At 52.4% G+C, this 23762-nt stretch overlaps 1 protein-coding gene across 1 annotated transcript in view; it reads left to right on the forward strand.

Annotated features, from left to right (window-relative positions):
* Positions 1 to 15057, forward strand: part of LOC135535842 (phosphopentomutase-like) — a 48698-nt gene extending 33641 nt beyond the window's left edge. Inside the window, exons 6-13 of the mRNA XM_064962263.1 lie at positions 3166 to 3355; positions 7195 to 7292; positions 8722 to 8902; positions 9093 to 9186; positions 10969 to 11098; positions 11688 to 11883; positions 13558 to 13691; positions 14514 to 15057. Coding sequence (XP_064818335.1) covers positions 3166 to 3355; positions 7195 to 7292; positions 8722 to 8902; positions 9093 to 9186; positions 10969 to 11098; positions 11688 to 11883; positions 13558 to 13691; positions 14514 to 14616 — 1126 coding nt within the window. The 3' untranslated portion in view covers positions 14617 to 15057. The remainder of the gene's footprint in view (positions 1 to 3165; positions 3356 to 7194; positions 7293 to 8721; positions 8903 to 9092; positions 9187 to 10968; positions 11099 to 11687; positions 11884 to 13557; positions 13692 to 14513) is intronic.
* The last annotated feature ends 8705 nt before the right edge of the window (positions 15058 to 23762 follow it).

A 23762-nucleotide genomic window follows, 5' to 3' on the forward strand; every position in this document is an offset into this window, starting at 1 on the left:
CTAACGCCGTCTCCCCTCTATCCCCTCTATCCCCCGTCTCCCCTCTATCCCCTCTATCCCCTCTAACCCCCGTCTCCCCTCTAACCCCCGTCTCCCCTCTATCCCCCGTCTCCCCTCTAACCCCCGTCTCCCCTCTAACGCCGTCTCCCCTCTATCCCCTCTAACCCCGTCTCCCCTCTAACGCTCGTCTCCCCTCTATCCCCCGTCTCCCCTCTATCCCCTCTATCCCCTCTATCCCCCGTCTCCCCTCTATCCCCTCTATCCCCTCTATCCCCCGTCTCCCCTCTAACCCCCGTCTCCCCTCTAACCCCCGTCTCCCCTCTATCCCCCGTCTCCCCTCTATCCCCCGTCTCCCCTCTATCCCCTCTATCCCCCGTCTCCCCTCTATCCCCCGTCTCCCCTCTATCCCCTCTATCCCCCGTCTCCCCTCTATCCCCCTATCCCCCGTCTCCCCTCTATCCCCCATCCCCCCGTCTCCCTCTATCCCCTCTAACCCCCGTCTCCCTCTATCCCCAGTCTCCCCTCTATCCCCCGTCTCCCCTCTATCCCCTCTATCCCCCGTCTCCCCTCTATCCCCTCTAACCCCCGTCTCCCCTCTATCCCCCGTCTCCCCTCTATCCCCTCTAACCCCCGTCTCCCCTCTATCCCCCGTCTCCCCTCTATCCCCCGTCTCCCCTCTATCCCCCGTCTCCCCTCTATCCCCTCTAACCCCGTCTCCCCTCTAACCCCGTCTCCCCTCTAACCCCCCGTCTCCCCTCTATCCCCCGTCTCCCCTCTATCCCCTCTATCCCCCGTCTCCCCTCTATCCCCTCTAACCCCCGTCTCCCCTCTAACCCCCGTCTCCCCTCTATCCCCTCTATCCCCCGTCTCCCCTCTATCCCCTCTATCCCCGTCTCCCCTCTATCCCCTCTAACCCCCGTCTCCCATCTAACCCCCGTCTCCCCTCTATCCCCCGTCTCCCCTCTAACCCCCGTCTCCCCTCTAACGCTCGTCTCCCCTCTATCCCCTCTATCCCCCGTCTCCCCTCTATCCCCTCTATCCCCTCTAACCCCCGTCTCCCTCCAACCCCCGTCTCCCCTCTAACGCTCGTCTCCCCTCTATCCCCTCTATCCCCCGTCTCCCCTCTATCCCCTCTATCCCCTCTAACCCCCGTCTCCCCTCTAACCCCCGTCTCCCCTCTATCCCCCGTCTCCCCTCTAACCCCCGTCTCCCCTCTAACGCTCGTCTCCCCTCTATCCCCTCTAACCCCGTCTCCCCCTCTAACGCTCGTCTCCCCTCTATCCCCTCTATCCCCCGTCTCCCCTCTATCCCCTCTATCCCCTCTATCCCCCGTCTCCCCTCTATCCCCTCTATCCCCCGTCTCCCTCTAACCCCCGTCTCCCCTCTAACCCCCGTCTCCCCTCTATCCCCCGTCTCCCCTCTATCCCCCGTCTCCCTCTATCCCCTCTATCCCCGTCTCCCCTCTATCCCCCCCCCTCTATCCCCTCTATCCCCCCGTCTCCCCTCTATCCCCTCTATCCCCCCGTCTCCCCTCTATCCCCTCTATCCCCCGTCTCCCCTCTATCCCCTCTAACCCCCGTCTCCCTATCCCCCCCGTCTCCCCTCTATCCCCCGTCTCCCCTCTATCCCCTCTATCCCCCGTCTCCCCTCTATCCCCTCTAACCCCCGTCTCCCCTCTATCCCCCGTCTCCCCTCTATCCCCCGTCTCCCCTCTATCCCCCTCTAACCCCCCGTCTCCCCTCTATCCCCCGTCTCCCTCTATCCCCTCTATCCCCCGTCTCCCCTCTATCCCCCTATCCCCCGTCTCCCCTCTATCCCCCGTCTCCCCTCTATCCCCCTTCTCCCCTCTATCCCCTCTATCCCCCGTCTCCCCTCTATCCCCTCTAACCCCTGTCTCCCCTCTAACCCCCGTCTCCCCTCTATCCCCTTCTCCCTCTATCCCCCGTCTCCCCTCTATCCCCTCTATCCCCCGTCTCCCCTCTATCCCCCGTCTCCCCTCTATCCCCTCTATCCCCCGTCTCCCCTCTATCCCCTCTATCCCCCGTCTCCCCTCTATCCCCTCTATCCCCCGTCTCCCCTCTATCCCCCGTCTCCCCTCTATCCCCCGTCTCCCCTCTATCCCCTCTATCCCCGTCTCCCCTCTATCCCCCGTCTCCCCTCTATCCCCTCTAACCCCCGTCTCCCCCTCTATCCCCTCTAACCCCGTCTCCCCTCTATCCCCCGTCTCCCCTCTATCCCCTCTATCCCCCGCCTCCTCTCTATCCCCTCTAACCCCCGTCTCCCCTCTATCCCCCGTCTCCCCTATCCCCCCGTCTCCCCTCTATCCCCTCTAACCCCCGTCTCCCCTCTATCCCCCGTCTCCCCTCTATCCCCTCTATCCCCCGTCTCCCCTCTATCCCCTCTATCCCCCGTCTCCCCTCTATCCCCCGTCTCCCCTCTATCCCCCTTCTCCCCTCTATCCCCTCTATCCCCCGTCTCCCCTCTATCCCCTCTAACCCCTGTCTCCCCTCTAACCCCCGTCTCCCCCTCTATCCCCCCTTCTCCCCTCTATCCCCCGTCTCCCCTCTATCCCCTCTATCCCCCGTCTCCCCTCTATCCCCCGTCTCCCCTCTATCCCTCTATCCCCGTCTCCCCTCTATCCCCTCTATCCCCCGTCTCCCCTCTATCCCCTCTATCCCCGTCTCCCCTCTATCCCCCGTCTCCCCTCTATCCCCCGTCTCCCCTCTATCCCCTCTATCCCCCGTCTCCCCTCTATCCCCCGTCTCCCCTCTATCCCCTCTAACCCCCGTCTCCCCTCTATCCCCTCTAACCCCCGTCTCCCCTCTATCCCCCGTCTCCCCTCTATCCCCTCTAACCCCCGTCTCCCCTCTAACCCCCGTCTCCCCTCTATCCCCCGTCTCCCGTCTATCCCCTCTATCCCCCGTCTCTCCCTCTATCCCCCTTCTCCCCTCTATCCCCTCTATCCCCCGTCTCCCCTCTATCCCCTCTAACCCCCGTCTCCCCTCTAACCCCCGTCTCCCCTCTATCCCCCGTCTCCCCTCTATCCCCTCTATCCCCAGTCTCCCCTCTATCCCCTCTAACCCCCGTCTCCCCTCTATCCCCTCTATCCCCCGTCTCCCCTCTATCCCCCGTCTCCCCTCTAACGCTCGTCTCCCCTCCTTTCAGGGATATCAACAAGAGTTCAGAGGTGAAGATCGTGCACACCTCCGTGCATGGAGTCGGACACGCCTTCGTCCAATCAGCTTTCAAGGCCTTTGACCTCCGACCCCCGTATGCCGTAGAGGAGCAGAAAGACCCGGACCCTGAGTTCCCCACCGTCAAATACCCCAACCCTGAGGAGGGGAAGGGGGTCCTGGTTAGTCATATCAACCCTGAGGAGGGGGGGGTCCTGGTTAGTCATATCAACCCTGAGGAGGGGGGGTCCTGGTCAGTCATATCAACCCTGAGGAGGGGGGGGTCCTGGTTAGTCATATCAACCCTGAGGAGGGGGGTCCTGGTTAGTCATATCAACCCTGAGGAGGGGGGGTCCTGGTCAGTCATATCAACCCTGAGGAGGGGGGGTCCTGGTTAGTCATATCAACCCTGAGGAGGGGGGGGTCCTGGTTAGTCATATCAACCCTGAGGAGGGGGGGGTCCTGGTTAGTCATATCAACCCTGAGGAGGAGGGGGGTCCTGGTCAGTCATATCAACCCTGAGGGGGGGGTCCTGGTCAGTCATATCAACCCTGGGGGGGTCCTGGTTAGTCATATCAACCCTGAGGAGGGGGGTCCTGGTCAGTCATATCAACCCTGGGGGGGGGGGGGTCCTGGTCAGTCATATCAACCCTGAGGAGGGGGGTCCTGGTCAGTCATATCAACCCTGAGGAGGGGGGGTCCTGGTCAGTCATATCAACCCTGAGGAGGGAGGGGGTCCTGGTTAGTCATATCAACCCTGAGGAGGGGGGGGTCCTGGTTAGTCATATCAACCCTGAGGAGGGGAAGGGGGGTCCTGGTCAGTCATATCAACCCTGAGGAGGGGAAGGGGGGTCCTGGTCAGTCATATCAACCCTGAGGAGGGAGGGGTCCTGGTCAGTCATATCAACCCTGAGGAGGGGGGGTCCTGGTCAGTCATATCAACCCTGAGGAGGGGAGGGGGTCCTGGTCAGTCATATCAACCCTGAGGAGGGGGGGTCCTGGTTAGTCATATCAACCCTGAGGAGGGGGGGGTCCTGGTTAGTCATATCAACCCTGAGGAGGGGGGGGGTCCTGGTTAGTCATATCAACCCTGAGGAGGGGGAGGGGGTCCTGGTCAGTCATATCAACCCTGAGGAGGGGGGGTCCTGGTTGGTCATATCAACCCTGAGGAGGGGGGGGGTCCTGGTTAGTCATATCAACCCTGAGGAGGGGGGGGGGGGTCCTGGTTAGTCATATCAACCCTGAGGAGGGGGGGTCCTGGTTAGTCATATCAACCCTGAGGAGGGGGGGGGGTCCTGGTCAGTCATATCAACCCTGAGGGGGGGGGGTCCTGGTCAGTCATATCAACCCTGAGGAGGGGGGGGGTCCTGGTTAGTCATATCAACCCTGAGGAGGGGAGGGGGTCCTGGTCAGTCATATCAACCCTGAGGAGGGGGGGTCCTGGTTAGTCATATCAACCCTGAGGAGGGGGGGTCCTGGTTAGTCATATCAACCCTGAGGAGGGGGGGGGTCCTGGTTAGTCATATCAACCCTGAGGAGGGGGGGGTCCTGGTCAGTCATATCAACCCTGAGGAGGGGGGTCCTGGTTAGTCATATCAACCCTGAGGAGGGGGGTCCTGGTTAGTCATATCAACCCTGAGGAGGGGGGGTCCTGGTCGGTCATATCAACCCTGAGGAGGGGGGGTCCTGGTTAGTCATATCAACCCTGAGGAGGGGGGTCCTGGTTAGTCATATCAACCCTGAGGAGGGGGTCCTGGTTAGTCATATCAACCCTGAGGAGGGGGGGTCCTGGTCGGTCATATCAACCCTGAGGAGGAGGGGGGTCCTGGTTAGTCATATCAACCCTGGGAGGAGGGGGTCCTGGTTAGTCATATCAACCCTGAGGAGGGGGGTCCTGGTTAGTCATATCAACCCTGAGGAGGGGGGGTCCTGGTTAGTCATATCAACCCTGAGGAGGGGAGGGGGGGTCCTGGTTAGTCATATCAACCCTGAGGAAGGGGGGTCCTGGTTAGTCATATCAACCCTGAGGAGGGGAGGGGGGGTCCTGGTTAGTCATATCAACCCTGAGGAGGGGGGTCCTGGTCAGTCATATCAACCCTGAGGAGGGGGGTCCTGGTTAGTCATATCAACCCTGAGGAGGGAGGGGGGGTCCTGGTCAGTCATATCAACCCTGAGGAGGGGGGGTCCTGGTCAGTCATATCAACCCTGAGGAGGGGGGGTCCTGGTCAGTCATATCAACCCTGAGGAGGGGGGGTCCTGGTTAGTCATATCAACCCTGAGGAGGAGGGGGGGGTCCTGGTCAGTCATATCAACCCTGAGGAGGGGGGTCCTGGTTAGTCATATCAACCCTGAGGAGGGGAGGGGGTCCTGGTCAGTCATATCAACCCTGAGGAGGGGGGGTCCTGGTTAGTCATATCAACCCTGAGGGGGGGGGGTCCTGGTCAGTCATATCAACCCTGAGGAGGGGGGGTCCTGGTCAGTCATATCAACCCTGAGGAGGGGGGGTCCTGGTCAGTCATATCAACCCTGAGGAGGGGGGGTCCTGGTCAGTCATATCAACCCTGAGGAGGGGGGGTCCTGGTCAGTCATATCAACCCTGAGGAGGGGAAGGGGGGGTCCTGGTCAGTCATATCAACCCTGAGGAGGGGGGGTCCTGGTCAGTCATATCAACCCTGAGGAGGGGAAGGGGGGTCCTGGTCAGTCATATCAACCCTTGGGAGGGAAGGGGGTCCTGGTTAGTCATATCAACCCTGAGGAGGGGGGGTCCTGGTCAGTCATATCAACCCTGAGGAGGTGGGGGGGGGTCCTGGTCAGTCATATCAACCCTGAGGAGGGGGGGTCCTGGTTAGTCATATCAACCCTGAGGGGGGGGGGGTCCTGGTTAGTCATATCAACCCTGAGGGGGGGGGGGTCCTGGTTAGTCATATCAACCCTGAGGAGGGGGGGAAGGGGGTCCTGGTTAGTCATATCAACCCTGAGGAGGGGAGGGGGGTCCTGGTTAGTCATATCAACCCTGAGGGGGGGGGGTCCTGGTCTGTCATATCAACCCTGAGGAGGGGGGGGGGGGGTCCTGGTTAGTCATATCAACCCTGAGGGGGGGGGTCCTGGTTAGTCATATCAACCCTGAGGAGGGGGGGGGGTCCTGGTTAGTCATATCAACCCTGAGGAGGGGGGGGTCCTGGTTAGTCATATCAACCCTGAGGGGGGGGGGGGGTCCTGGTCAGTCATATCAACCCTGAGGAGGGGGGGTCCTGGTTAGTCATATCAACCCTGAGGAGGGGGGGTCCTGGTCAGTCATATCAACCCTGAGGAGGGGGGGTCCTGGTTAGTCATATCAACCCTGAGGAGGGGGGTCCTGGTTAGTCATATCAACCCTGAGGAGGGGGGGGGGTCCTGGTTAGTCATATCAACCCTGAGGAGGGGGGTCCTGGTTAGTCATATCAACCCTGAGGAGGGGGGTCCTGGTTAGTCATATCAACCCTGAGGAGGGGGGGTCCTGGTTAGTCATATCAACCCTGAGGAGGAGGGGGGGGTCCTGGTCAGTCATATCAACCCTGAGGAGGGGGTGGGGGTCCTGGTTAGTCATATCAACCCTGAGGAGGGGGGGTCCTGGTTAGTCATATCATCCCTGAAGAGGGGGGGGGGGGGTTCCTGGTTAGTCATATCAACCCTGAGGAGGGGGGGGGGGTCCTATATAATATAGAACTAGTCTCTAGACAACACAGTGTCATGATGGGACAGGACCACCCCCCTCTACCCTGGTTTCCAGTCTCATCCCTCCAGTTTGGGCAGAGACGGTGTTTAAATCACATTGTTGTTGTTTGTTCTCCTGTTTGTCTCTCTGAAGCCCGATGTGTTTCCATTCACTCTAATCTCGTCTGTATCTCTGCTTTCCCACTATGATACCACTAGAAGGGGTGTGTGTGTGTGTGTGTGTGTTTTAACGGTGTGTGTGTGTGTTTTAACGGTGTGTGTGTGTGTGCGTGTGTGTGTTTTAACGGTGTGTGTGTCCGTCCTACAGACCCTGTCGTTTGCCCTGGCGGAGAGGGAGGGAGCAACTGTAGTTCTGGCCAACGATCCTGACGCTGACCGCCTGGCCGTTGCTGAGCAACAGAAGGGGTAGGAGGCCTGGAGGGATCATGGGTAATGTGTTGGGGGGCGTTGCTGAGCAACAGAAGGGGCCTGTAGGGATCATGGGTAATGTGTTGGGGGGCGTTGCTGAGGAACAGAAGTGGGAGGAGGCCTGTAGGGATCATGGGTAATGTGTTGGGGGCGTTGCTGAGCAACAGAAGGGGCCTGTAGGGATCATGGGTAATGTGTTGGGGGGCGTTGCTGAGGAACAGAAGGGGCCTGTAGGGATCATGGGTAATGTGTTGGGGGGCGTTGCTGAGCAACAGAAGGGGAGGAGGCCTGTAGGGATCATGGGTAATGTGTTGGGGGGCGTTGCTGAGGATCAGAAGGGGGAGGAGGCCTGTAGGGATCATGGGTAATGTGTTGGGGGGCGTTGCTGAGCGACAGAAGGGGCCTGTAGGGATCATGGGTAATGTGTTGGGGGGCGTTGCTGAGGAACAGAAGGGGCCTGTAGGGATCATGGGTAATGTGTTGGGGGCGTTGCTGAGCAACAGAAGGGGGAGGAGGCCTGTAGGGATCATGGGTAATGTGTTGGGGGCGTTGCTGAGGAACAGAAGGGGCCTGTAGGGATCATGGGTAATGTGTTGGGGGCGTTGCTGAGCAACAGAAGGGGGAGGAGGCCTGTAGGGATCATGGGTAATGTGTTGGGGGGCGTTGCTGAGGAACAGAAGGGGAGGAGGCCTGTAGGGATCATGGGTAATGTGTTGGGGGCGTTGCTGAGGAACAGAAGGGGCCTGTAGGGATCATGGGTAATGTGTTGGGGGCGTTGCTGAGGAACAGAAGGGGCCTGTAGGGATCATGGGTAATGTGTTGGGGGGCGTTGCTGAGGAACAGAAGAGGGAGGAGGCCTGTAGGGATCATGGGTAATGTGTTGGGGGGCGTTGCTGAGCAACAGAAGGGGGAGGAGGCCTGTAGGGATCATGGGTAATGTGTTGGGGGGGCGTTGCTGAGGAACAGAAGGGGCCTGTAGGGATCATGGGTAATGTGTTGGGGGGCGTTGCTGAGGAACAGAAGGGGGAGGAGGCCTGTAGGGATCATGGGTAATGTGTTGGGGGGCGTTGCTGAGGAACAGAAGGGGCCTGTAGGGATCATGGATAATGTGTTGGGGGGCGTTGCTGAGCAACAGAAGGGGGAGGAGGCCTGTAGGGATCATGGGTAATGTGTTGGGGGGTGTTGCTGAGGAACAGAAGGGGCCTGTAGGGATCATGGGTAATGTGTTGGGGGGCGTTGCTGAGCAACAGAAGGGGCCTGTAGGGATCATGGGTAATGTGTTGGGGGGCGTTGCTGAGGAACAGAAGGGGCCTGTAGGGATCATGGGTAATGTGTTGGGGGGCGTTGCTGAGCTAATGGGTGTATAAGGTGTCTCTATCTCTCTCTCTCTGTGTGTGTGTGTGTGTGTGTGTGTGTGTGTGTGTAGTGGTCAGTGGCGTGTGTTCAGTGGTAATGAGTTGGGGGCGTTGCTGGGTTGGTGGGTGTATCAGTGTTGGAAACAGACCAACCCAGACCAGTCGACCGTGAAGTCTGTCTACATGTTGGCCTCCACCGTCTCCTCTAAGATTCTACGAGCCATCGCTCTCAAGGAGGGCTTCCACTTTGAGGTAAAACACACACACACACACACACACACACACACACACACACACACACTTATTCTCAACGCTCTAGCTCAATGAACAAATCTCATGTCAATATTCTAAGGTCCTTTTATGAATGAATAAAGTGAAAGTTTGAAGGATGTAGGGGGATGAGGGCACTTCCTGACTATGACATCACATCCTGTGTGGACAGGAAACTCTGACTGGGTTCAAGTGGATGGGCAACAGAGCCAGAGAGCTGCTGGACCAGAACAAGATGGTACTGTTCGCCTTCGAGGAGGCTATAGGTACACACACTACACTATAGTACACTACACACACACACACACTACACTACACACACTACACTACACACACACACACTACACACACACACACACACACACACACACACACACTACACACACACACACAAGCTGTACACAGTAATTGAGTTAAACTATACTGAACAAAAATAGAAACTCAACAATTTCAGCTCATATAAGGAAATCAGTCAATTGAAATAAATTCATTAGGCCCTAATGTATGGATTTCACATGACTGGGCCTGGGAGGGCAGGGGCCCACCCACTGGGGAGACAGACCCGCCCACTGGGGAGACATACCCGCCCACTGGGGAGCCAGGCCCACCCACTGGGGAGCCAGACCCGCCCACTGGGGAGCCAGACCCGCCCACTGGGGAGACATACCCGCCCACTGGGGAGCCAGGCCCACCCACTGGGGAGCCAGGTCCGACCACTGGGGAGACAGGCCCACCCACTGGGGAGACAGACCCACCCACTGGGGAGACATACCCGCCCACTGGGGAGCCAGGCCCACCCACTGGGGAGCCAGGCCCACCCACTGGGGAGCCAGACCCACCCACTGGGGAGACATACCCGCCCACTGGGGAGCCAGGCCCACCCACTGGGGAGCCAGGTCCACCCACTGGGGAGCCAGGTCCGCCCACTGGGGAGACAGACCCGCCCACTGGGGAGCCAGGCCCACCCACTGGGGAGCCAGACCCGCCCACTGGGGAGCCAGGCCCACCCACTGGCAGACAGGCCCACCCACTGGGGAGACAGGCCCACCCACTGGGCAGACAGGCCCGCCCACTGGGGAGACAGACCCGCCCACTGGGGAGACAGACCCGCCCACTGGGGAGACAGACCCGCCCACTGGGGAGCCAGGTCCGCCCACTGGGGAGCCAGGCCCGCCCACTGGCAGACAGGCCCAGCCACTGGGGAGACAGGCCCACCCACTGGGCAGACAGGCCCGCCCACTGGGGAGACAGACCCACCCACTGGGGAGCCAGACCCGCCCACTGGGGAGCCAGACCCACCCACTGGGGAGCCAGGCCCGCCCACTGGGGAGCCAGGCCCGCCCACTGGGGAGCCAGGCCCGCCCACTGGGGAGCCAGGCCCGCCCACTGGGGAGCCAGGCCCACCCACTGGGGAGCCAGACCCGCCCACTGGGGAGCCAGGCCCGCCCACTGGGGAGCCAGGCCCGCCCACTGGGGAGCCAGGCCCGCCCACTGGGGAGCCAGGCCCGCCCACTGGGGAGCCAGGCCCACCCACTGGGGAGCCAGGCCCACCCACTGGCAGACAGGCCCACCCACAGGGCAGACAGGCCCACCCACTGGGGAGCCAGACCCAGCCAATCAGACAGAAATACTCCTCAGTTTTATCAGCTGTCAAAGGTGGCTGGTCTCAAGACGATCCCGCAGGGGAAGAAGCAGGATGTGGAGGTCCTGGGTTGGCGTGGTTACGGTCTGCGGTTGTGAAGCCGGTTGGACAAACTGCCAAATTCTTTAAATAAATACAAATATGGCGTTGGAGGCGGCTTATGGTAGAGAGCTGAACATTCAAATCAATACTCTGGCAACGCTTCTATCCAGAGTCACTACAGTTGGGAGTCATTTAACGGACTCTCCTATCCTATGACTTCTTGTGTCCTCCACTAGACCAGCCAGACGACGGTTTAGTGGGGTTTAAATGACTTCCTGTGTCCTCCACTAGACCAGCCAGACGACGGTTTAGTGGGGTATAAATGACTTCCTGTCCCCTCCTCCCGCCCCTCGGTGTGTTGCAGGGTACATGTGTGGTTCTGCCGTGCTGGATAAGGATGGTGTTAGTGCAGCAGCCATCGCTGGGGAGATGACATCATACCTGGCCTCGAAGAACACCACGCTGTCACGACAACTCACTGCTGTCTACGAGGAGTGGGTCTCTCTCACACACACACACACACACACACACACACACACACACACACACACACACACACACACACACACACACACACTCTGTCACAACAACTCACTGCTGTCTACGAGGAGTGGGTCTCTCACACACACACACACACACACACACACACACACACACACACACACACACACTGTCACAACAACTCACTGCTGTCCACGAGTAGTGGGTCTCTCACACACACACACACACACACACTCTGTCACAACAACTCACTGCTGTCTACGAGGAGTGGGTCTCACACACACACACACACACACACACACACACACACACACACACACACACACACACTCTGTCACAACAACTCACTGCTGTCTACGAGGAGTGGGTCTCTCTCGCACACGCACACACACACACACACACATACACACACACTCTGTCACAACAACTCACTGCTGTCCACGAGGAGTGGGTCACACTCACACACTCCTCTCCCCCCTCTCCTCTCCCCCTCTCTCTCTCTCCCCCCCCTCTCTCTCTTCTCCCCCTCTCTCTCTCTCCCCCTCTCCTCTCCCCCCTCCTCTCTCCCCTCCTCTCCTCCAGGTATGGGTACCACATCACTAAGAACTCCTACTTCATCTGTCACGACCAGGAAGTGATCCGAGCCATGTTTGACCGGCTGCGTCACTACGGCAACCAGGAGGATGTGTCGTACCCCAGGCAGTGTGGAGGCGTCGCCATCACCGCTGTACGAGACCTCACTACTGGATACGACAGCAGCCAGGCGGACAACAAGGCTGTGAGGAGACTCTCTACCTCCCTCGCTCTCTCTCTACCTCCCTCGCTCTCTCTCTACCTCCCTCGCTCTCTCTCTACCTCACTACTGGATACGACAGCAGCCAGGCGGACAACAAGGCTGTGAGGAGACTCTCTACCTCCCTCGCTCTCTCTCAATCTCCCTCGCTCTCTCTCTACCTCCCTCGCTCTCTCTACCTCCCTCGCTCTCTCTCTCTACCTCCCTCGCTCTCTCTCTCTACCTCCCTCGCTCTCTCTCTACCTTCCTCGCTCTCTCTCTCTACCTCCCTCGCTCTCTCTCTACCTCCCTCGCTCTCTCTCTACCTCCCTACTGGATACGACAGCAGCCAGGCGGACAACAAGGCTGTGAGGAGACTCTCTACCTCCCTCGCTCTCTCTCTACCTCCCTCGCTCTCTCTCTCTACCTCCCTCGCTCTCTCTCTACCTCCCTCGCTCTCTCTCTCTACCTCCCTCGCTCTCTCTCTACCTCCCTCGCTCTCTCTCTCTACCTCCCTCGCTCTCTCTCTCTACCTCCCTCGCTCTCTCTCTCTTTACCTCCCTCGCTCTCTCTCTCTTCCTCCCTCGCTCTCTCTCTCTACCTCCCTCGCTCTCTCTCTCTACCTCCCTCGCTCTCTCTCTCTACCTCCCTCGCTCTCTCTCTACCTCCCTACTAGATACGACTGCAGCCAGGCGGACAACAAGGCTGTGAGGAGACTCTCTACCTCCCTCGCTCTCTCTCTACCTCCCTCCTTCTCTCTCTACCTCCCTCACTCTCTCTCTACCTCACTACTGGATACGACAGCAGCCAGGCGGACAACAAGGCTGTGAGGAGACTCTCTACTTCCCTCGCTCTCTCTCTACCTCCCTCGCTCTCTCTCTCTACCTCCCTCGCTCTCTCTCTCTACCTCCCTCGCTCTCTCTCTCTACCTCCCTCGCTCTCTCTCTCTACCTCCCTCGCTCTCTCTCTACCTCCCTCGCTCTCTCTCTCTACCTCCCTCGCTCTCTCTCTACCTCCCTCGCTCTCTCTCTACCTCACTACTGGATACGACAGCAGCCAGGTGGACAACAAGGCTGTGAGGAGACTCTCTACCTCCCTCGCTCTCTCTCTATCTCCCTCGCTCTCTCTCTCTACCTCGCTCTCTCTCTACCTCCCTCGCTCTCTCTCTACCTCCCTCGCTCTCTCTCTACCTCGCTCGCTCTCTCTCTACCTCCCTCGCTCTCTCTCTCTCTACCTCCCTCGCTCTCTCTCTCTACCTCCCTCGCTCTCTCTTTACCTCCCTCGCTCTCTCTCTCTCTACCTCCCTCTCTCACTCTCTCTACCTCCCTCGCTCTCTCTCTCTACCTCCCTCGCTCTCTCTCTACCTTCCTCGCTCTCTCTCTCTACCTCCCTCGCTCTCTCTCTCTCTACCTCCCTCTCTCACTCTCTCTACCTCCCTCGCTCTCTCTCTCTACCTCCCTCGCTCTCTCTCTACCTTCCTCGCTCTCTCTCTCTACCTCCCTCGCTCTCTCTCTCTCTACCTCCCTCTCTCTCTCTCTCTACCTCCCTGGCTCTCTCTCCACACCTCCCTCGCTCTTTCTCTACCTCCCTCGCTCTCTCTACCTGCCTCGCTCTCTCTCTCCCTCCACCTCCCCTCCTCCCCCAGTAGTCAGATGGTCTCCTTTAATCTCTCCCCCCCAGGTCCTCCCCTCCTCCCCCAGTAGTCAGATGATCACGTTTAGTTTCTCTAACGGGGGCGTGGCCACCATGAGGACCAGCGGAACGGAACCCAAGATCAAGTACTACACTGAGCTGTGTGCTGCCCCCGGCAACAGGTATAAACACACTATATACTACACTGAGCTGTGTGCTGCCCCCGGCAACAGGTATAAACACACTATATACGATACTGAGCTGTGTGCTGCCCCCGGCAACAGGTATAAACACACTATATACTACACTGAGCTGTGTGCTGCCCCCGGCAACAGGTATAAACACACTATATACTACACTGAGCTGTGTGCTGCCCCCGGCAACAGGTATAAACACACTATATACGATACTGAGCTGTGTGCTGCCCCCGGCAACAGGTATAAACACACTATATACGACACTGAGCTGTGTGCTGCCCCCGGCAACAGGTATAAACACACTATATACGATACTGAGCTGTGTGCTGCCCCCGGCAACAGGTATAAAACACACACAATACGTACACATACTCTATATGCACACACACAGCAGCGCTCTAGCAGATGTGAAACTTAACTCTTTCCATCTCCCCTCCCTCCCATCTCTCTCTTTCCTCTTCCCTCCATCTCCCCTCCCTCCCATCTCTCTCTTTCCTCCTCCCTCCATCTCTCCTCCATCTCTCACTTTCGTCCTCCCTCCATCTCTCTCTCCTCCCTCTCTTTCCTCTTCCCTCCATCTCTCCTCCATCTCTCTCCTCCTCCATCTCTCTCTCCTCCTCCATCTCTCTCTCTCCATCTCTCTAATCCTCTCTCCATCTCTCTCCTCCTCCCTCCATCTCTCTCCTCCTCCCTCCATCTCTCTCCTCCTCCCTCCATCTCTCTCTCCTCCCTCCATCTCTCTCTCCTCCTCCATCTCTCTCTCCTCCTCCATCTCTCTCTCCTCCTCCATCTCTCTCTGTGTGTCAGTGATGTTAAAGGTTTACAGAAGGAGTTAGATGACCTGGTTAATGCCATCGTAGAGGACTTCTTCCAGCCCCAGAAGAATAACCTGCTGTCCAAGCCTGAGTAACACACATCAGTGGCTTGTAAACACAAAGACCCGCGCTGGTTTGACTTCCTGATCAAGATTCCCTTTCAGACATTCTTCTTCCAGAACTCACACACATTCTAGAACTCACACACATTCTACAACTCACACACATTCTACAACTCACACACATTCTACAACTCACACACATTCTACAACTCACACACATTCTACAACTCACACACATTCTACAACTCACACACATTCTACAACTCACACACACACACACACACACACACACACACACATTCTAGAATGGGTGCGTTCCAGGCCGACTACCAATGCTGTGTGATTAATGCTTTCTGATTTTCTATTTGGATGACTTATTATCATTTTATTCATTTATTTTTACATTAAATGCCCTTTGTGTGTGTTGAATGCTGTAACACTGAGCAAAACAACTAATAAAAGTCCCATGATGGTGGTGACTGTCCAGTACTGTAGATCACTAATAATTAATAAAATACTATATCATTTATTACATCACGTTAATAAAATACTTCAGTTGTTGTGTATACATGATGGTAGTGACTGTCCAGTACTGTTGATCACATATTAACCATCATTTATTCGCTTTAATAAAATACTAATAATTAATAAAATACTAATAATTAATAAAATACTTCAGTTGTTGTGTATATTAGTGCCTTCAGAAGGTATTCACACCCTCCTTTGGACTTTTGACACATTTTGTTGTTACAAAGAGGAAATAAAATGGATTGAATTGTCATTTTTCTCGGTTAACTATCTACACAAAAATATTCTCTCAAAAGTGGTAGGAAAGAAAATTTGGAACATTTTATTACAAATGAATGAAAACTACACCATGAATATAATAAAATACTAATAATAAAATCAATAAATATTAATCAATATTTTTTAATGAAAACTACACCACGAATATACCTTTGATAAATAGATACATATTCCCCCTCCCTCCTTCCTCCCTGAGTCAATACATGTTAGAAACCCATTTGCAGGGATTACAGCTGGGAGTCTTCTTGGGTATTTCTCTAGGAGTCATTACAGCTGGGAGTCTTCCTGGGTTAGTCTCTAAGAGTAATTACAGCTGGGAGTCTTCTTGGGTATTTCTCTAGGAGTCATTACAGCTGGGAGTCTTCCTGGGTACGTCTCTACGAGTCATTACAGCTGGGAGTCTTCCTGGATAAGTCTCTAAGCGTGATTACATCTGGGAGTCTTCTTGGGTAATTCTCTAGGAGTCATTACAGCTGGGAGTCTTCCTGGATAAGTCTCTATGAGTCATTACAGCTGGGAGTCTTCTTGGGTAATTCTCTAAGAGTCATTACAGCTGGGAGTCTTTCTGGGTTAGTCTCTAAGAGTAATTACAGCTGGGAGTCTTCCTGGATAAGTCTCTAAGAGCTTTAAACACCTGGATTGTACAATATTAGCTCATTATTCAAATTCTTCCAGCTGGTTGTTGGACAGTCAAATCTGTAACCAGGCAACTACGGGAACATTCAACGTCGTCTTGGTAACTCCAGTGTCGATTTGGCCTTGTGTTTTAGGTTGTTGTCCTGCTGAAAGGTGAATTTGTCTCCCAGTGTCTGTTGGAAAGCAGACTGAACCAGGTTTTCCTCTAGGATTTAGCCTATATTCCCTTGTCTTTTTATCCTAAAAAACTCCCTTGTTGATGACTAGCATACCCATAACATGATGCTTGAAAATATGAAGAGTGGTACTCAGTGATGTTGTGTTGGATTTCCCCCTCAAAACATAACAGTTTATAATTCAGGACATCCTGTTACTTATGTTAACCATCCACAGGGATGCTGGCCCACGTTGACTCCAAACCGTCCCCACAAGATGGCTGCTCGTGGATCTTCACCTCCGAACAGCTCCTTCCGTCTCCTCCCACAGATGCTCCGTCAGATTGAGATCTGTCATGACTGGACAGGCCACATGTGGCAGTAATCAGAATTTCCCCCTGACCCGTTTGTGGAACCGTTCCTGTATAGAGTCCTATAGCATTGTGACATCATCATCATCATCCCGTCACACCTTTGTGACATCATCATCCTGTCACACCTTTGTGACATCATTCTCCTGGAGGGAGGGAGGGAGGGGAGGAGAATCATCAATTCACAGATGGAAGAACACTTGCTGCCACGAAGAGACGCACCTGATTGGAGGAAATGATGTTCAGATATCCCGTGGGATTCAAATCGTTGTTCCACTTTTAATGAAGGGGGGCCCTAATGTGTGCCCTGAAAAACACACACCGTCACAACCAACCTGTTGACTCGTGGCATAATGGCTGCATGTGGTTTTTCTCTGTTCCCAAGTCCTCCCATCAGTGTTGAAACAGCAGGAACCGGGGTCCATCAGACCAGGAAATGTCGTTTTGTTGTTTTTCAGTGTTTTCGGGCCCAACAAGAAATTGTCATTTTAATCCATAGAGACATGAAGGAGAAGCTCGTCGGATGTTGATCTCTTCTCGGCTGGGTCCTCATTTGGGACCAAAGTTCCTTGTTGTTAAGAGACTCTTTCTGCTCTTGCAGACGCTAACTACAGAGGCCAACAAGGCAGAGTAGGATAGTCCTGGAGTGCGAGACACACAAATTCAAAAAGGCCAAAACATGCATGCTCACGCACACACGCCAACACCTCTAGGGAGTTTTTCCTAGCCACCGTGCTTCTACACCTGCATTGCTTGCTGTTTGGGGTTTTAGGCTGGGTTTCTGTACAGCACTTTGAGATATCAGCTGATGTACGAAGGGCTATATAAATAAATTTGATTTGATTTTGATTTGAACTACAACCACAGTTTGTGTTGTTATTTGCTGAAGGAAGTGTAACTCTGTAAGGTCCGTCGGCTAATGACCTCCTTTTTATGGGTTGTGTGTTTTTACCGAACTGTCAGTTGTACTAACTGCGGCCCGTCTGTTGATCTGCACACTGAGCGTCAGCCACCCTTTGACCTCTTTCATCAGTGACCCGTTTTCAACCACTGGTCCTGCCCGTTGGCTGGATGTCCTTTGGGTGGGGGACCAACCTCCCCTGTTATTGTAATGGTGAGAGGTTAGCATGTTTTGGGGGTATGCTAACCTCCCCTGTTATTGTAATGGTGAGAGGTTAGCATGTCTTGAGGGTATGCTAACCTCCCCTGTTAATGTAATGGTAAGAGGTTAGCATGTTTTGGGGGTATGCTAACCTCCTGTGTTATTGTAATGGTGAGAGGTTAGCATGTCTTGAGGGTATGACATTTGTGCATCTGTAACTCTCTCACTCATCATTATTCTTGACACACAAGCCATGTCTCAATTGTCTCAAAATCCTTATTTAACCCGTCTCCTCCCCTTCATCTACATGTCTCCTCCCCTTCATCTACATGTCTCCTCCCCTTCATCTACATGTCCCCTCCCCTTCATCTACATGTCTCCTCCCCTTCATCTACATGTCTCCCCCCCTTCATCTACATGTCTCCTCCCCTTCATCTACATGTCTCCTCCCCTTCATCTACACTGATTGAAGTGGATTTTAACAGGTGACATCAATAAGGGATCATAGCTTTCACCTGGATTCACCTGGTCAGTCTGTCATGGAGAGAACAGGTGTTCCTAATGATTCACCTGGTCAGTCTGTCATGGAGAGAGCAGGTGTTCCTAATGTTTTGTCCACCCAGTGTATTCTCAGGCAGAGAACAGGTGTTCCTAATGTTTTGTCCACCCAGTGTATTCTCAGGTAGAGAGCAGGTGTTCCTAATGTTTTGTCCACCCAGTGTATTCTCAGGCAGAGAACAGGTGTTCCTAATGTTTTGTCCACCCAGTGTATTCTCAGGTAGAGAGCAGGTGTTCCTAATGTTTTGTCCACCCAGTGTGTTCTCAGGTAGAGAGCAGGTGTTCCTAATGTTTTGTCCACCCAGTGTGTTCTCAGGTAGAGAGCAGGTGTTCCTAATGTTTTGTCCACCCAGTGTATTCTCAGGTAGAGAGCAGGTGTTCCTAATGTTTTGTCCACCCAGTGTGTTCTCAGGTAGCGATACCTCAGGAAGCAGCTGTACTCTATTTCTATCTCCACCAAGCGTTCTTCTGTCTCTAGAGAAACTACAACTCCCTACTACATCACACAGTTCAGTCTGGATCTGATTTATCTCTAGAGAAACTACAACTCCCTACTACATCACACAGTTCAGGCTGGATCTGATTTATCTCTAGAGAAACTACAACTCCCTACTACATCACACAGCTGGATCTGATTTATCTCTAGAGAAACTACAACTCCCTACTACATCACACAGTTCAGGCTGGATCTGATTTATCTCTAGAGAAACTACAACTCCCTACTACATCACACAGCTGGATCTGATTTATCTCTAGAGAAACTACAACTCCCTACTACATCACACAGTTCAGTCTAGGTCTGATTTATCTCTAGAGAAACTACAACTCCCTACTACATCACACAGCTGGATCTGATTTATCTCTAGAGAAACTACAACTCCCTACTACATCACACAGCTGGGTCTGATTTATCTCTAGAGAAACTACAACTCCCTACTACATCACACAGTTCAGTCTAGGTCTGATTTATCTCTAGAGAAACTACAACTCCCTACTACATCACACAGTTCAGTATGGTCTGATTTATCTCTAGAGAAACTACAACTCCCTACTACATCACACAGTTCAGTCTAGGTCTGATTTATCTCTAGAGAAACTACAACTCCCTACTACATCACACAGTTCAGTCTGGATCTGATTTATCTCTAGAGAAACTACAACTCCCTACTACATCACACAGTTCAGGCTGGATCTGATTTATCTCTAGAGAAACTACAACTCCCTACTACATCACACAGTTCAGGCTGGATCTGATTTATCTCTAGAGAAACTACAACTCCCTACTACATCACACAGCTGGATCTGATTTATCTCTAGAGAAACTACAACTCCCTACTACATCACACAGCTGGATCTGATTTATCTCTAGAGAAACTACAACTCCCTACTACATCACACAGCTGGATCTGATTTATCTCTAGAGAAACTACAACTCCCTACTACATCACACAGCTGGATCTGATTTATCTCTAGAGAAACTACAACTCCCTACTACATCACACAGCTGGATCTGATTTATCTCTAGAGAAACTACAACTCCCTACTACATCACACAGCTGGATCTGATTTATCTCTAGAGAAACTACAACTCCCTACTACATCACACAGCTGGATCTGATTTATCTCTAGAGAAACTACAACTCCCTACTACATCACACAGCTGGATCTGATTTATCTCTAGAGAAACTACAACTCCCTACTACATCACACAGCTGGGTCTGATTTATCTCTAGAGAAACTACAACTCCCTACTACATCACACAGTTCAGTCTAGGTCTGATTTATCTCTAGAGAAACTACAACTCCCTACTACATCACACAGTTCAGTATGGTCTGATTTATCTCTAGAGAAACTACAACTCCCTACTACATCACACAGTTCAGTCTAGGTCTGATTTATCTCTAGAGAAACTACAACTCCCTACTACATCACACAGTTCAGTCTGGATCTGATTTATCTCTAGAGAAACTACAACTCCCTACTACATCACACAGTTCAGGCTGGATCTGATTTATCTCTAGAGAAACTACAACTCCCTACTACATCACACAGTTCAGGCTGGATCTGATTTATCTCTAGAGAAACTACAACTCCCTACTACATCACACAGCTGGATCTGATTTATCTCTAGAGAAACTACAACTCCCTACTACATCACACAGCTGGATCTGATTTATCTCTAGAGAAACTACAACTCCCTACTACATCACACAGCTGGATCTGATTTATCTCTAGAGAAACTACAACTCCCTACTACATCACACAGCTGGATCTGATTTATCTCTAGAGAAACTACAACTCCCTACTACATCACACAGCTGGATCTGATTTATCTCTAGAGAAACTACAACTCCCTACTACATCACACAGCTGGATCTGATTTATCTCTAGAGAAACTACAACTCCCTACTACATCACACAGCTGGATCTGATTTATCTCTAGAGAAACTACAACTCCCTACTACATCACACAGCTGGATCTGATTTATCTCTAGAGAAACTACAACTCCCTACTACATCACACAGTTCAGAATGGATCTGATTTATCTCTAGAGAAACTACAACTCCCTACTACATCACACAGCTGGATCTGATTTATCTCTAGAGAAACTACAACTCCCTACTACATCACACAGTTCAGAATGGATCTGATTTATCTCTAGAGAAACTACAACTCCCTACTACATCACACAGTTCAGTCTGGATCTGATTTATCTCTCGAGAAACTACAACTCCCTACTACATCACACAGTTGGATCTGATTTATCTCTAGAGAAACTACAACTCCCTACTACATCACACAGTTCAGCCTGGGTCTGATTTATCTCTAGAGAAACTACAACTCCCTACTACATCACACAGTTCAGCCTGGATCTGATTTATCTCTAGAGAAACTACAACTCCCTACTACATCACACAGTTCAGCCTGGATCTGATTTATCTCGAGAGAAACTACAACTCCCTACTACATCACACAGTTCAGCCTGGATCTGATTTATCTCGAGAGAAACTACAACTCCCTACTACATCACACAGTTCAGCCTGGATCTGATTTATCTCGAGAGAAACTACAACTCCCTACTACATCACACAGTTGGATCTGATTTATCTCTAGAGAAACTACAACTCCCTACTACATCACACAGCTGGATCTGATTTATCTCTAGAGAAACTACAACTCCCTACTACATCACACAGCTGGATCTGATTTATCTCTAGAGAAACTACAACTCCCTACTACATCACACAGCTGGATCTGATTTATCTCTAGAGAAACTACAACTCCCTACTACATCACACAGCTGGATCTGATTTATCTCTAGAGAAACTACAACTCCCTACTACATCACACAGCTGGATCTGATTTATCTCTAGAGAAACTACAACTCCCTACTACATCACACAGCTGGATCTGATTTATCTCTAGAGAAACTACAACTCCCTACTACATCACACAGCTGGATCTGATTTATCTCTAGAGAAACTACAACTCCCTACTACATCACACAGCTGGATCTGATTTATCTCTAGAGAAACTACAACTCCCTACTACATCACACAGCTGGATCTGATTTATCTCTAGAGAAACTACAACTCCCTACTACATCACACAGCTGGATCTGATTTATCTCTAGAGAAACTACAACTCCCTACTACATCACACAGCTGGATCTGATTTATCGCTAGAGAAACTGGGCAAAGTGCTGCATTGAGCTCACAGAAAAAAAGGAAAAACAGAAATGGAATTCAAATAATTGAACCAATTCAGTCAATTAGATGTTTTTTAAAAACGACATGTAAATGAATCACTCAGCACAACAATTATCTCTCATTCCTCTCCAAATGTGTGCACTTGTTCATTTCCCTGTCCTCTTTATGGCAGAATATTAAAATTAGGTGACAAGACACGATTACACTTTTGTTTTTAAATGCACCGACTTGGTGGAACGCCCCCATATAGACGAATATATATGTCAGAGGACGTGTTGTTTCGGGTGAGCCTACGCCACCCTATAACCACACGGTCCCTACACGAAATTGCCGCTATAAAGAAACCTCGAACTAAAGTGGATTGCCTTTTTCACCTGTTTCCCTTTTAAAGAACCGGAAGTTGCATTTCTCGTTCATTTTCAATTGAAACCGCTGATTTTGGATTTATCGAACGTCTGCGTCAAACTGTATTTTGAGTAGACGGCTGGACAGAAATAGTAGCAGAAAGTGAATGTTGAACTTTTTGTTGCGGGGGGACCAATAATGAAAAATGTATGAACTCACTAGTCTGGATAAGAGCGTCTGATTACATTTTGTAAAAAGATCAAGAATATGATAACTTTTTAAGCCTACTCTGCCCTTGTTTAGAGACACGAGCGAGGAGAAAATAGAGAGAAAGAAAGAGGCAGCGTTCTATTTATATCTCCCGTCCAGGGGAGTGGCAGACCTTCCAAACTGACAGAATATCGCGTGTGTGTGTGTGTGTGTGTGTGTGTGTGTGTGTGTGTGTGTGTGTGTGTGTGTGTGTGTGTGTGTGTGTGTGTGTGTGTGTGTGTGAGAGAGAGACTGTCACCAAACAGATCGACTGAGTTTGGTAGCTTTACTGCACGGACCACACACACACAGTCCACAATGCCGCATCGGCCCAGCACGTCACCTTCATCGAGCTAACCAAGTGCCGAGAAAAGGTGAGACGGCACCGGGTACGTCTCCGGGAAAGTGTCGGTTCGTTACAGAGATCATTGAGGAAGTCCGGAAGATGTTGATAGAAGGACTTTTTCATCTGATATGATATTTATTTTACTGAAGTCGGAACTTATTAACGCGCGACACGGTGCGTAAATTTATCCCGATCGTGCGTAAAATGATATTGTTGATTAGTTTTGCTTGCCCCACGGCGCGTTCCGCTTGCGTTTATTGATGTCTGTTTGGATACAGTTAGAATGTCATGTTTATTTGTATTTCATTGTTTATCTGATAGGTAGGTAGCATCATTTCAAAGAACATTTGGTAAATTCACTATTTCGTGCCAACATCGCGGTTTGGACATTCGCACCTCATCTCTCTTTATAACAAACCATTATATTGCATTTTATAACGCTTATTCCATCTGTCTGATTTTAAACAATGGAACCATAAAATGAGTATAGTTGGAACAGTCAGCTGACATTTAGCGAGAGAACTATTCTCGACTAGGCCCCCACCGGCACGTCTAGGGGTGCGTTCCAAATGGCTCCTGGTCAAAAGTAGTTCACGAGATAGGGAGTAGGGGGGCCATTTGCGACGTAACCTTGGTGTTGCTGGAGAACAAGGTTGAACTTGAGGGAAACCTCCAAGGAGTCCAAATGTCACCTTGTTTCCTAGCAAGACACACACACACACACACACACACACACACACACACACACACACACACACACACACACACACACACACACACACACAGTGTAATATTGGTTATTTCACCTTGTACCTGTATAGAGGTGGGTAGTGAAGTAGGCCTTGTAGAGGTTTATAGTGAAGTAGGCCTTGTACCTGTATAGAGGTTGGTAGTGAAG

This window comes from Oncorhynchus masou, unplaced genomic scaffold, assembly GCF_036934945.1.
Source record: "Oncorhynchus masou masou isolate Uvic2021 unplaced genomic scaffold, UVic_Omas_1.1 unplaced_scaffold_520, whole genome shotgun sequence".
Taxonomy (NCBI): domain Eukaryota; kingdom Metazoa; phylum Chordata; class Actinopteri; order Salmoniformes; family Salmonidae; genus Oncorhynchus; species Oncorhynchus masou.